General features: G+C 47.0%; 1 protein-coding gene across 2 annotated transcripts in view; it reads left to right on the forward strand.

Moving 5' to 3' along the window:
* The window catches only part of TRDMT1 (tRNA aspartic acid methyltransferase 1), a 248182-nt gene that overhangs the window by 127095 nt on the left and 108815 nt on the right, over nt 1–12272 (forward strand). For both annotated transcript variants that reach the window (XM_078663576.1, XM_078663577.1), the window contains one exon: nt 9900–9971. In XM_078663576.1, coding sequence (XP_078519702.1) covers nt 9900–9971 — 72 coding nt within the window. The remainder of the gene's footprint in view (nt 1–9899; nt 9972–12272) is intronic.

Below are 12272 nucleotides of genomic sequence, written 5' to 3' on the forward strand. Positions count from 1 at the left end.
TGTGATGGTCGGACCAGGCAATAAGAGGGGGGGGGGTCATCAGCAAGGCATTCACCCCCCCCCCCCCCACCCGTGGCTCGCTAGATGCCACCTGAGGGTGGACGAATGGGAAGGCCAGTACAACAACATCGTGGCCGTGGTGCTTCCGGGCCATCCACCCAACGACCTCTTCGGCCGATGGCTGCCAGCAAGGCCCCGCCCTATACGTGCCGGGGGCCTCGTCTTCCGGATGGGCGTAGCTGCGAACCTGCTGCACTTCGGGAGTTTCCGGAATGGGGGTAGGTATCTGTTAACTTTTATCTGTATCATGTTGCCGTTATTGGGCGTGGTGGGCGGTGGGGCAGACATGTTTGGGCAGCGGGGACGGAGGAGTCGAGCTGCCTTGCGTCCATCGCGGCTTCGAACTTGGCTCCTCCCACTAGTTTCATATTTCTCGTAAGGGGCTATCCTTAGTACTTCTATTTTAGCGGGGTAAAAAGGATCTCATCAGTGGCCTACTGATTTTGTTCGATTTCTTTCGTTGTTCCTAGCGATTTTTATGTTTTTGTTTGCTAGCACGATACAGCGGCTAACCCGCAAATTTTTTTTATATATATTTACGTCCTTTTTATTAGGGGCGTCTTCCGGTGGAGCCGGATGATCTACCTCTAATAAACGGTCCGGGCTGAACCAACTACCAACAAACGGGGCAAAGATAGGCATGACGGGTTACAAAGGGGACAAAAGTCTGCACTACCTATCCTTCACTATTCACAAAGACTAAACAGAGCATGGCGACCCTGTGCTTATTTGTAAATAGAGAATAACCCAAAGAGAACCAATTCCGAACGATCAATGTTCGGTCAAACAATCAATCAAATGAGGGATAAAAATAGGCACGACGTATTACAACGGGGGCAAAAGCCTGCGTTACCTATCCTTCACTATCTGCAAAGACTAAACCGAGTATGGCGACTCCGTGCTTGTTTGCAAATAGAGAATCTCTCAGAAACAATCAAATGAGTAATACTAGTATTTTCAAACAATCAAACAATCAATTTGCAATTCGTCGTGTTACACGACCTTACCCGGACCGCATGGACAGTTTCTCGTCTTCCGCTTCCAGCGCCTGATCGTCCTCTGTTCTCCGTAATTGCTGTGGCACTCCTGATGGTTCCCAGTCAGGACCGTAGATCACTCGAGAGAGGTCTGCTCGGAACCAGTGAAGTTCGGATGATCGGCTGCCAGACGAGGGTCTATCGGGCAGGAGCTCTTCCCGATCGTTGCAGTCGTTCACTCTGTCGTTGGGACCTCTCCCACTGGATCCACGCGTCGCCGATGGGCCCCACGTTTGGGACGCCAATTGTTGAAAAAGGGTCAGGCAGATCAGGTCGATTACCCCTTTTCAAGGATTGCCCGGCGTTAGCCGCCTCTCACCCAACTCACGGTTACCAAATAAAGAGGCAGGCGCTGGAGACTGGAAGGCAGGAAACAGGAGTTTATTCCGACGGAGCAGAACACGTCAAATCAGACAACAGGGTATCTTCTCGAGGTGCTCTAAACGCATCCTTGAGGCCTGGCCTCTTATACACAGGTTTATTGCTTTATTACATGAAACACATTTTTGTCAATACTTTGATGTACGGAAAGACATCCTCGGAATCCTCACTTTGGGCTTGTTCCCACACACATTTACAGTAGAAGTCCCCACCCCGGTCACAGTGGGTGATGACTATCGCACACCAGGACATTCCGTCGATTCCCGGAATGTGTGCGGCAGATCGGATCTCATGGGGTGGGGGCTTTGATCTGCCATAGATTCTTTGAAGAGGGACAGCTTCCTACTGTAAGGGGCAATAAACTGTGTCCGCAGGGCTAGGTGATGGCCTGGGATCGGGCCGGACAATCCGGCACAGAGGAAGGGGGTTCATCAAAAGGATGTGTGATCATCAAAGGGACGGAGGGAGGTGTTAGCCGGGTACGGGATGTGGCTCCGAGGCAGGTCCGCGCTGAAGGGGTGGTTTATGGCCCAAGCATGTGAGAACGTGGGCTGTCAGCGCGCGGGGGATGCTGGCGGGGTCAGAGAGAGAGAGAGAGAGAGACGCGCTGGCTATCGGCAGTGGGCAGAGAGGCCATGGCGTTCAAAATGGCTGCTACTTACGCGCACATTTGAGCTAAAAGGGGACAAGATGGCGCCGATAATGTTTACGTCGCAATCTAGATTTTAGCAAAAGGCTTAGGGAAAACCTTTCAGTCGGGCAAACCGGGTTGGAAAACGATTATTGGGCGTCCTGATCTGGCCACTAAAGCTATCGAATGTAGACCCACGATGACAGGAAATCCGTTAACGGATTATAAACGTTTTGGGGACTGGATGCTTAAATTAAGAGAGAAATCGGGCCCTGTTAGCATTAGGAATAGGCAACATCACAATAAAACATCTGCCCCCTGGTTCACACAACTGCTAAAAAAAAAAGCAAGGAGAGGTGCGGGCATTAGAACGAAGATGGCGCAAAAACTACGAAAGCAGGGATCTTAGTATCTATAAATCATCACGAAGACACTATCATGCATTGATTAAGGCTGCCAAAACAAATTTTTATACAGCAGCCATAGAAGCCGCTAATAATGAACAAAAAGCGATTTTCAAGATCGTAAATGTTTTTAATAATCCAAAAATATTGTTGCAGCAAATCCCCCCTTCTCAGATGCTTTGTAACACCATAGCTGATTTCTTTGAACAAAAAGTGCAGGTCCTCACTAAAGACTTTTCCCCGCCAAACTCACCGACTCCAGATGAAGGGAGCCTAGCAGGCACAGACATAGCCTGTATGAAGACGTTCCGGCCCATTAGTCTGGATGAAACCCGCCAGGCCATATTGTCGATCAAGTCGGGATCTCCTTTTGATCCTTGCCCCCCTATTCTCTTGCAGGCCCTTGTGGATACGGTTAACCCCACTATTAACAATATCATAAACACCTCACTGTGTACAGCAATGATTCCAACGGAGTGGAAACTTGCAGCAGTAAAGCCCTTACAGAAAAAACAACTGGCAGACCCTACAACTTTGACAAATCTCCGGCCTATTTCGCTTCTTCCTGTCCTATGTAAGTTAACGGAAACATTTGTGAACAGACAACTCACAAATTTCCTGGAAGAAAATAATGTCTGGCACCCCAATCAATCGGGCTTTAGAGCTCAGCACTCCACAGAATCGGCCCTTCTGTTCACCACGGATACCATACGCGCTGCTATGGATCAAGGAAAGAAGGCTGTTTTGATATTATTAGACCTGTCTGCAGCCTTCGATATGGTCTCACATGCCATCCTTATAGATTGTTTAGTAACATCTGGCATAGCAGGAGACGTATTGGAGTGGATCGAAAATTTCCTGAGTGACAGGCGCCAAGTGGTCACTCTAGGAGACTTTTGTTCAGAAGAAAAAGCCCTCACGTCAGGAGTCCTTCAGGGATCTAGCCTGAGTCCGACGCTCTTTAATGTTTATACGGCCCCCCTGATTAAGCTGATATTGTCCTTTAAGATTGGTACCATCTCTTATGCGGACGATACGCAGCTTATTCTAGTCCTGGATAAAGACACGAAGGACGGGGAAGAAAATCTTAATAAACTGCCTCTCAGCCACCTTCGAGTGGATGAGTAAGAACCATCTCAAATGTAATTCGGGAAAAACTGAAATGCTGCAGTTTGGCCTACAAAATTACTTTGTTCCTAAACAATGGTGGCCTGAAGATGCGGAGGTGCCTCCAAATAGGATTAATGCAGCACGAAACCTAGGAATTAAGTTTGACCCTTCCCTGTCTTTTAAACAACAGGCTTTGGCAGTAGCAGGTACGTGCTTTAACATTATAAAGGGCTTAAGGACATTTTCTGATTTACTTCCACTATCAGTCAAAAAAATGGTGGCGGTCGCCCTTATAACATCGAGACTGAACTACTGCAACGGCCTGTATGCGGGAACAAGCAAAGTAGTCATACATAAGTTGCAGATGGTCCAGCATGCAGCGGCCAGGCTTGTGCTAAAGTGGCCTAGGAAATCCTCTGCTTCAGCTGCATTGGACACTCTTCATTGGCTACCAATTCACAAGTGGGTGCTGTTTAAAGTCCTAGTGATTACCTTTAGGGCTTTTCACTTACGAGGGCCAAAGTACCTAGAAAAGAGTTTCTTGCGGTACTGTCCATCACGTAACCTTAGATCTTCTAATGCGAATTTGATGGCCATCCCTACCTTTAGACTTATCTCAAAGGGAGGGAAATCCCTGGCCGTTTTAGGATCGAAAGGTTGGAACAAACTCCCCCTCCATCTTCGTCTTATCGTTTCGGAATCAGTGTTCAGGAAATCACTGAAGATCTGGATCTTTAGCCTTCCTGATACTTGCTGCAAAGCTTTAATATGAGTATCTTGGCCTTACTAATAAAAGCACTCTGACCAGCTTTTTTCATCTCTTCTGGTCTCTAGCGCCAAGATGCTCCTTGGAGTGATAGCTGCGCTCTATAAAAACTCATTTACATTACATTACATTACATTACATTACAAGTAGAACTGCACCATACCACAGATAGTCCTTTGAGGACTTGCTGGCCTTGAGTTGTGGGAGGTGTGGTAGATGGAGCGATAGTGGGTAAAGAGGCTCCCTCCTCCATCGGTCGCCTTAGGGGGGTCATATGTAAGAGACACACATTTACACTCAGTTTTGGTTGTGGAGGTTATGCAAATAAGCATTGGCAAAGCCAATAGGTTTTACCTATGCAGGTGCTATTGTCTTTGCCAATATATTTTAGCCTTGTTGTACATCAGCGTGGCTGCTGTTTAGCTTGTCTAAAAGTAAGTGGCATAAAGGAGAGTGGCATGGACTGACGTATTGTGGAGTGTTCTGGAGTGGCAGAGAGAGTTGTGGAGTGGCATAAAGTGTTGTGGAGTGGTGTACACTGTAGAGTGATGTCTAGTAGAGCTGAGTGGCATGCAGTGGCATAGAGTGGATGGGCTTAAAGTGGAGTAGAGTGTTGTAGAATTGAGTGGTGTAGAGTGTCAACGTGGAGTTGAGTGTTGTAGAGTGGAGTGGCATAGAGCTACATAGATTAGAGTGGCTTAGAGCAGAGGGGAGTGACGTAGAATGTATTGCATGAAGTTGCATGGAGCAGAGTGGAGTGGCGAAGAGGGTATTGAGTATAGCGGAGCAGGTTATTGTAGAGTGGAATGGCATAGAGTGGAGTGTCGCAGAGTGGAGTGGTAAAAAGTGACGTAGTGCAGTAGAGTGGAGTAGTGTGTCGTACAGTAAAGTAAAGTGGCATGGAGTGCTATAGAGGGAGTTGCGTAGAGTGCTGTATTGTGGAGTAGTGTCTTAGCGTGGCATAGAGTGGAGCAGAGTGTCGTGGAGTCGAGTTTAATGGAGTAGAGTGAAGTATTGTGGAATGTAGTGTCGTAGAGTGGTGTGTTGTATATGGAATAGAGTGAAGTGGCGTAAAGTACAGTGGAGGTGCAGAGTAGATTGGCATAGAGTGCATTGGTTTTGAGTAAAGTGGTTTAGAGTGCATTGGCGAAGAATGCAAGGAAATAGAGTAAAGTGCAGTGACGTATAGTCGAGCACTGTGGAGTAGAGTGGCGAAGAGGGTAGAAGTGCAGTGTAGAGTGGAGTGGCGTAGAGTGGCGTGGCATTCTGTGAGCTCGCTCTATTATAAAACAGGGTGAGAACTGCACATTTGGGAGGGTATCTTTAAGCCATGTCAGTAGGAACTGTCCTGGGTCTGGCCCCTCCCCCTTCTCCAGAAATCCAGTGCAACAGAGGTTGTTCCTGCGGGCCCTGTTTTCTGTGTCATCCACCCTCCATGTCACCTCTTTCATTGCATCCGACATCCCTGTGACTTCCTTCCGGATAGTGTGGGCAATCCGATTTTCTGCTAGAGTCAATCTCTCTAAAACCTTGCACAAGTCCTGGCGCAGCAGTGACACCTCTGAGCGCACCTCGGCCATCTTTTCCTTCCGATCCTCTCTGGAAACCTCTATCACTTGTAGTATGGCTGTATTGTCTGGCCCGGGTGTGTCTTCTCCCTCTGCTCTAGTAGTTGTAGGTATTACTGTTACATAACGGTCCATCTTCCCCTGTTTTGTCAGTTTGGGGTCTTTATCTTTCACCCTCGTTTTAGTTGCAGGCCAGGTCTTTGCCCAAACTCTATGTGCCTTTTTTAGCAAATCTTTTTCGCGGGGATTGGCACTTGGCTCTTACTTTCTTCACTTCTGAGTGGGGATTGCACTGCCTCTTCGCACTATTCGGTTGCCTTTTCTTCTCTAGGTTACAACCTTCCCTCACTGCCCGAGGGAGGTTTGGTTTCGTGCAGAGGGTTCTGCTTTCCCTCAGCCGTGGCCTGGTCCCACCCCTCTCTGTGCATTGCAGCGGTGACCCTCAGGTAGATCATTGGCCTTGCGTGTAGCTGTCTATCTGACGCGCACCCCGGGAGCCCCCCCATGGCTCCGGAGTCCCCTCTCAGCTTCCATGAAGGGGGCTCATGGTCCCTTCTTTTTTGGGGGGGGTTCAAGGAGAGGGAGGTGGTCGAGATAGATGCCTGATAAACACCACCAATCCTTGGGAGATTAATTTATGTCCTGTTGTTCTCCTCATTTGAATTTCCCCCTTGTTAGCTTTCCCCTTCTTCCCCCTCGCAGGGTTCAGTGGCCGCCATCGCCAGAGACTTTGCTACAGGGAATGGCCGGCCGCCGCCATGTTGCCTCCCCTCGATGGCTCAAGGCACATCTCCCTTATGGGCACTCAATCAGTGCCTCCCTCTGCTGGTCTCAATTGTAGTGACTCACCGTGGCTCCCGGGACTGCCGCAGTCAAGCACACTCTTAGTTCTCGGGCCCCAGCTGGCCTCTGTAGACCTGGGGACTGGCTGCTCAGAGTCCCCACTCTCAGTTTCTGCAGTCCACTGTCTTTGTAGCCATCCCCGTTTGTCTTCTTCCGGACCCTTTAATAAATGCTATTATTTTCCTGGCTTGTTGAATTCCCTCTGTCTCTGGGGGGCTCCCTCACCGTCTCGCTGCCTCACTCTGGGTTCGGTACGGTTCCTCTCTTCTTCCCGTCTCCCTCAGTCGGCCACCTTCTGCGCAGGCCGCACTTTGCCAATCCCGCCAGGGTTCCGGGGACGGTCACCGTTGAGTGCACCGCACTCATTTCGGTGCAGAGGGTATCTTCAGCTCTGCTGCTTCCCCGCCGATATCTAAATTCCAGGGAGCAGGCGGTCTCTTCGCAGCGGTTCTCTAATCGTCTCCGTCTCAACAGCTGAATTCAGCACCTGTGTCTCACCACCATCCAGTCCTGTCAAGTATCACGCATCAGCCGTGACGCTCACGCATGTCAGTGTGGTGATGACGCATTTTCACCTCCCAGAGCGCGTCACCAGCGGCGCCTGTGCACGGACTCCCTGGTGCTCGAGAGACGTCTTGCTTTCTTGCCGTGAGTTCCTAAATAGTTAAAACGATCATCTCTGCGCTTAGCCTGTAGAGTGGCTGAGAGCGCTAGCTGGTACAATGTATCAAATCACTCCCAGCTGCCACTTGTTGCCTGGAAACACAATGCGGCAAAAGTGGCTGCGGCGCCGGCGCGGCACACCTGGCCTTTCATTCACACACTGTACTGACTCACAGGGGGGAGGGGCTGCCCTCTCTCAGCAGTCGTTACTGCAGTTGTCAATCACTGTGGCACCGCAGACCATGGGGGCCAGGATCCGGATGTGCCGGTAGAGTCACTGCAGCGTCACATCCGGAGAGGTCAGTAGCGAGCCACACACAGCATCAGTGGGACAGAAAACCCACGTCCGGACATTCACAGCATGCACTGGTTGCTTGTGCACGAGACTCTCGTAAGGGCCAGGGGCAAAGAGAGATGGGAGTAGTGCCGGCGTGAAGTGTCAAAAAGCCGCGGTTCGGTTTGGAGGTTTTGTGGTGTTCTTACTACAGGTGGGTGCATCAACAAATTAAGAGGGTGAGCACAGGTTGGCTCGTATCTTGGAGCCCGTGCACGAGGAGAGTCCTAAATATGTATGCCATGTAAATCAAACAAACATCATCTAAAATATGATCATCTCTACATTAAAAATTTTTATTTCTTTTAGCGCGAGGAAGCTTTGACATTAATACCGCACATTATAACACTGCTCTAAGAAGAACTAGTTAAAAGTGATCCTTTTAAAATGTACATGATGCAAGTGAATCCAGACAGCTCACAAAGGAATTTGGATTAAAAAAACGGATTTAAAAAAAAAAATATGAACGATTAGTGAAATGAGAGGCCAGACAATTATCGGGACAGTAGCAGCCCTTAACTCTTCATGCTCACGTTGTGTACACAACAATGCGCGGCGGAAGCCTGGGCTTTTCTCGTCTGTACAGAAACAGTAGAGCACTTCAGTAGTAGTTTATACAGGGCTTCAAGAGGTGCGTGTCTCGCCATTCGCAGACCTGGTAAAAATAAAAAACCGGCGCTGAAATATTGCCCTTCTTGACCCTATAGTCATGTCCTAAGCAGACAAAAAAATGATCGATTGCTCGATAATGGAAGTAAATACCCTTCAGGAAAACCATGTCAGCCATTTACATTTCTCTAAGTGTATTAGGTTTTTTCTGTATGTTATACATTACGCTAACGTGACCTCTTTGGTCAGCCAGGAATACAGTGTCACATTAGAAGTATTCAAATGTCACACATAGCCAGACTGAAAGCATAGAAATGTCACATATACAAACTGAAACAATGACAGCTATGAGCGTGGGGCAGTGGGTAAGTCCATTTCTGCTTCTGCGAACTTCACTGTGAGGGACAGAATTCTGCCCTTTCACAAAGAATGCATCAACACAGAAATCACCCCCTTTCAGTGGCAGGCACTACTATAGCAATAAGAGTTTTTTTAGAATTAAAAAAAAATATTAAGCGCATTCTCCAGTCTCATTTAACATCCCTGCCAAGTATCGCGCATCAGGCATTGTACTAACACAGAGCCTGTGCGACAGGATGCAGTTGATGTGGTCGTGCCGACAGCGGGGCTGGGCAGGTAGCGGGCGGCGCAGCAGACAAGGGCGGGCCGCTCAGTCACCTAATGATTTTTATTGATGGCCCTATTTATTTTTTAAATACAGCCTGTGACCTATGATGTGACTCTTCTTAGAGTTTCTTGTTGCTCAGATAGGTGTAACTTAGGATATTTTTATGTTTCCCTCGTCTTTATTGCTTGATTTTGCTTGGAAGAAAGTGTTACTCATGGTCGTTGAAATGTCACTCATAATTACACTGAAATTATGAAAATGTCACACATAGCAATCTGAAACCTTGGCAGCTATGACCATCTTAGGTCACTATGCTTGTTTTCAGCAGCTTTTGGAGGCTTTTTTGTAGCAAAACTTCCTACTCGATCCTTCTCCTACTCGACCCTTCTAGTGCAGCCTTTGTGGGTCGGGGGACATTGAGCTCCCCTCTGGGCCGTTTGATGGCTTCATGAAGGCAGGATTATTCACAGGATTTCCTTGGGCTGACGGAGCTGACGGACAACGCTGCTACTCGGCCATGTTGCTGGCCACACTCCTCAAGCTTTTATTTTTAAGCATTTTATAGAGACACAATCCAACCATTTAAGATTTGCAATACACCTGTTTACCCCCATATGAGGTTGATGGTAAGCAATCTTTTTCTCTAGAGAACTGTTCAATTGTCTTTCCTTTGACCTGCCCCAAATCATTATTTATGCCACAACATTGCTGACTTGATAATTTGCAATTTGTGTTAGTGTGATAACCTGCCATCACGCTCTAACTTCGAGTTTGTAAAGTATTTTACAAAAAGTGTTCAATGCAATATTGTAGCTAATTTTAAGAAGATTCAAAAGAACATGCTGTGTCTTTACTTTTTATATAGAATTGGTCTACAAGGTGATGTGTTAGATCCAAGGGCCAAAAGCTTTCTTTATATCCTTGACATCCTTCCCAGGTACAGTATGTCCTTCCTATATGTTTTTGCCAATTGTTTGAAAGTTTTTTGCCCTGTCATTGTATGTGAATTATTCAATAAAAAAATATAACCCTTCAACTTTTCCAGCCTTTCCAGTTTTCACTTCCAAATTCTCTATAGCGTTTAGTGGTCCAAATATGAATTTAACAATAGTCACTGTCAAATTGTCAAATGATCCATCTTTTTCAGCCCTGTAATGCACTTCTGTATTAACCTCTTTTATTGAAATTGTGAGCATATTAAATATCATACTGTCCAGATCAGCATGGGGTAGCAACAAACTGTCAGGGCAGTCCTATTCAGCGGTAAACTTACTGGGTAAAATACTCATACAAACTGAAGTGGATACAAATCAAAGGTGAGGAGGAACCAGTGTGTGGTAGCTCAGAACATCAGTAATAACATCTTAAGATATATAATGTGAACTCGCCTGAAGGGTAACTAACAAATTATCCCCATCGAAATGCACTCCGAAACACAGCCTAGGAAAGGGATAGCAGGAGGGGGAGAAAGGAATATCCAGCAATGATTGCAAGTGTGGCCGGATCAGTAGTGGCAGATCTGGGATAATCACTATCGGAGTGAGAGTAATGTATGGTTGCATGGTAATCATGGTGCTTTCGCTTTTTGTAGGTACTCGTCTAAAGAATGCCAATGTTGTCTTGCGCTGGATGTATTGTGTAGCTTTCTATACATTACGTTATCTGCGCTTCTAGTGGAACATAGCGTATTCCACCATTTGTTGAAGGGAACTTCAGAAGTTGACTTACACTCAAATTGTATCGTTTTGACACCCAACGTCAACATCGGGTCTAATAGCAGAAGGTCATGTTCAGGAATGTCAATGGTGTGTAGGAGGGCAGCAGTTCCCAATTTCCACCATCAAGAATTGGGTCGTAAACGGTATCTTCAGCCATTTCTGTTTTAGACTCTTAAGTAAATGCTTTCTAGCAAGTTCGAGTAATTTATAGCGGCGTGACACTGAGTGGCCAATTTCCTAAAGTTACCCAGTAGCCCTTGAAGGTCAGGGGAGTGAGGTATTGATAGTTTACTGATGGCGCTCTTTAGTCTCAAGAAACTATAAAATTCTATGAGGGGGAAATCATATTGGGCGCTTAGGGCAGCAAAGGGGGTGGTATTGAGGACCGTACCTAAATGGTATTTATGCCCTTCTTTGCCCACAACTCCCAGAACACCATCCTCCCTTCTAGTTTGATCCTGTGATTGTGCCATAAGGAGGCAAGAGACGACTCAAATAGACAGTTACTCAATAGTTTGTACGTGATAGTGTGGAAATATTCTCTAGTAGTGTGGGTTAAGAATGATCCAACAGTAATTTTGCAAGACCCCAACTGGTGAGAGTAGAGCCAAGTGGTGGGGGATGAACTAACCAAGATTCAATCTGAAGCCATGGGGGAGAGGGATCATTTGCATCTATGAACCACCATTAACGCTGGACCGCCAAGAAAGCCTGTTAATATCTAGGGAAGCCAGGCAGGTTAAGTCCACCCATGGTCTTATTCTGCTTCGACATATCTCCAGAGATTCTAGCCCGCTTACCCTTCCAAAGGAACTCTGAGAGGGCAATATGGAACAAACTCGTAAGGAAATTGACAAATGGTGCTACCATTATTTTAATCGTATCTGTCTGACCCCACCAAGTAATGTGCTCGGGGGTCCATGTGTTTAGTAGATCTTTAATTTTGGTAATGTTTTGATTTTGTTGATCATGAGGGGGTATTCAGAAATTTGCCTCAGGTTGCCATTTTATGCCCCAGTTACCCAATATTGGAGACGTGCAGTGAACGTTTAGTGGGAGGACCTCGGTCTTGGTTCTGTTGAGCAAATAACCTGAAACGTGAGAAAATCTCTCCATCTCATACATGATGTGAGGAATGGCCGTGTCTGCTTCTTCCATTAATATTTGCACTTTATCGCATTTGAAGCAATTAACTGTCTGCCTGAGTGGAAGTGAACACCCTTAATGTTGCTATTGTGCTCAAGAGAGGATAGAAGTGGCTCAATCGCTAACAGGAACAAAAGTGGAGATAGCGGGCAGCCTTGTCGAGTACCATGGGCTAATGGGAATGATATAGAGAGATGGCTGTTGACTCTAACCTTTGCCACTGGACCCGCCGAGTAATGGCCAATACCATGCAGGTAAAAAGCTTCTCTTAGCTAGAAAGTCCAAGAGACCGTGTCAAAGGTTTTTTCCATGTTGAGAGCTAAATCGGCTGCAGGGGATTTTGCATCGCGCTCCTTTTTTTTGTGCATGACAGA

This window comes from Lissotriton helveticus, chromosome 10 (assembly GCF_964261635.1).
Source record: "Lissotriton helveticus chromosome 10, aLisHel1.1, whole genome shotgun sequence".
Classification (NCBI taxonomy): domain Eukaryota; kingdom Metazoa; phylum Chordata; class Amphibia; order Caudata; family Salamandridae; genus Lissotriton; species Lissotriton helveticus.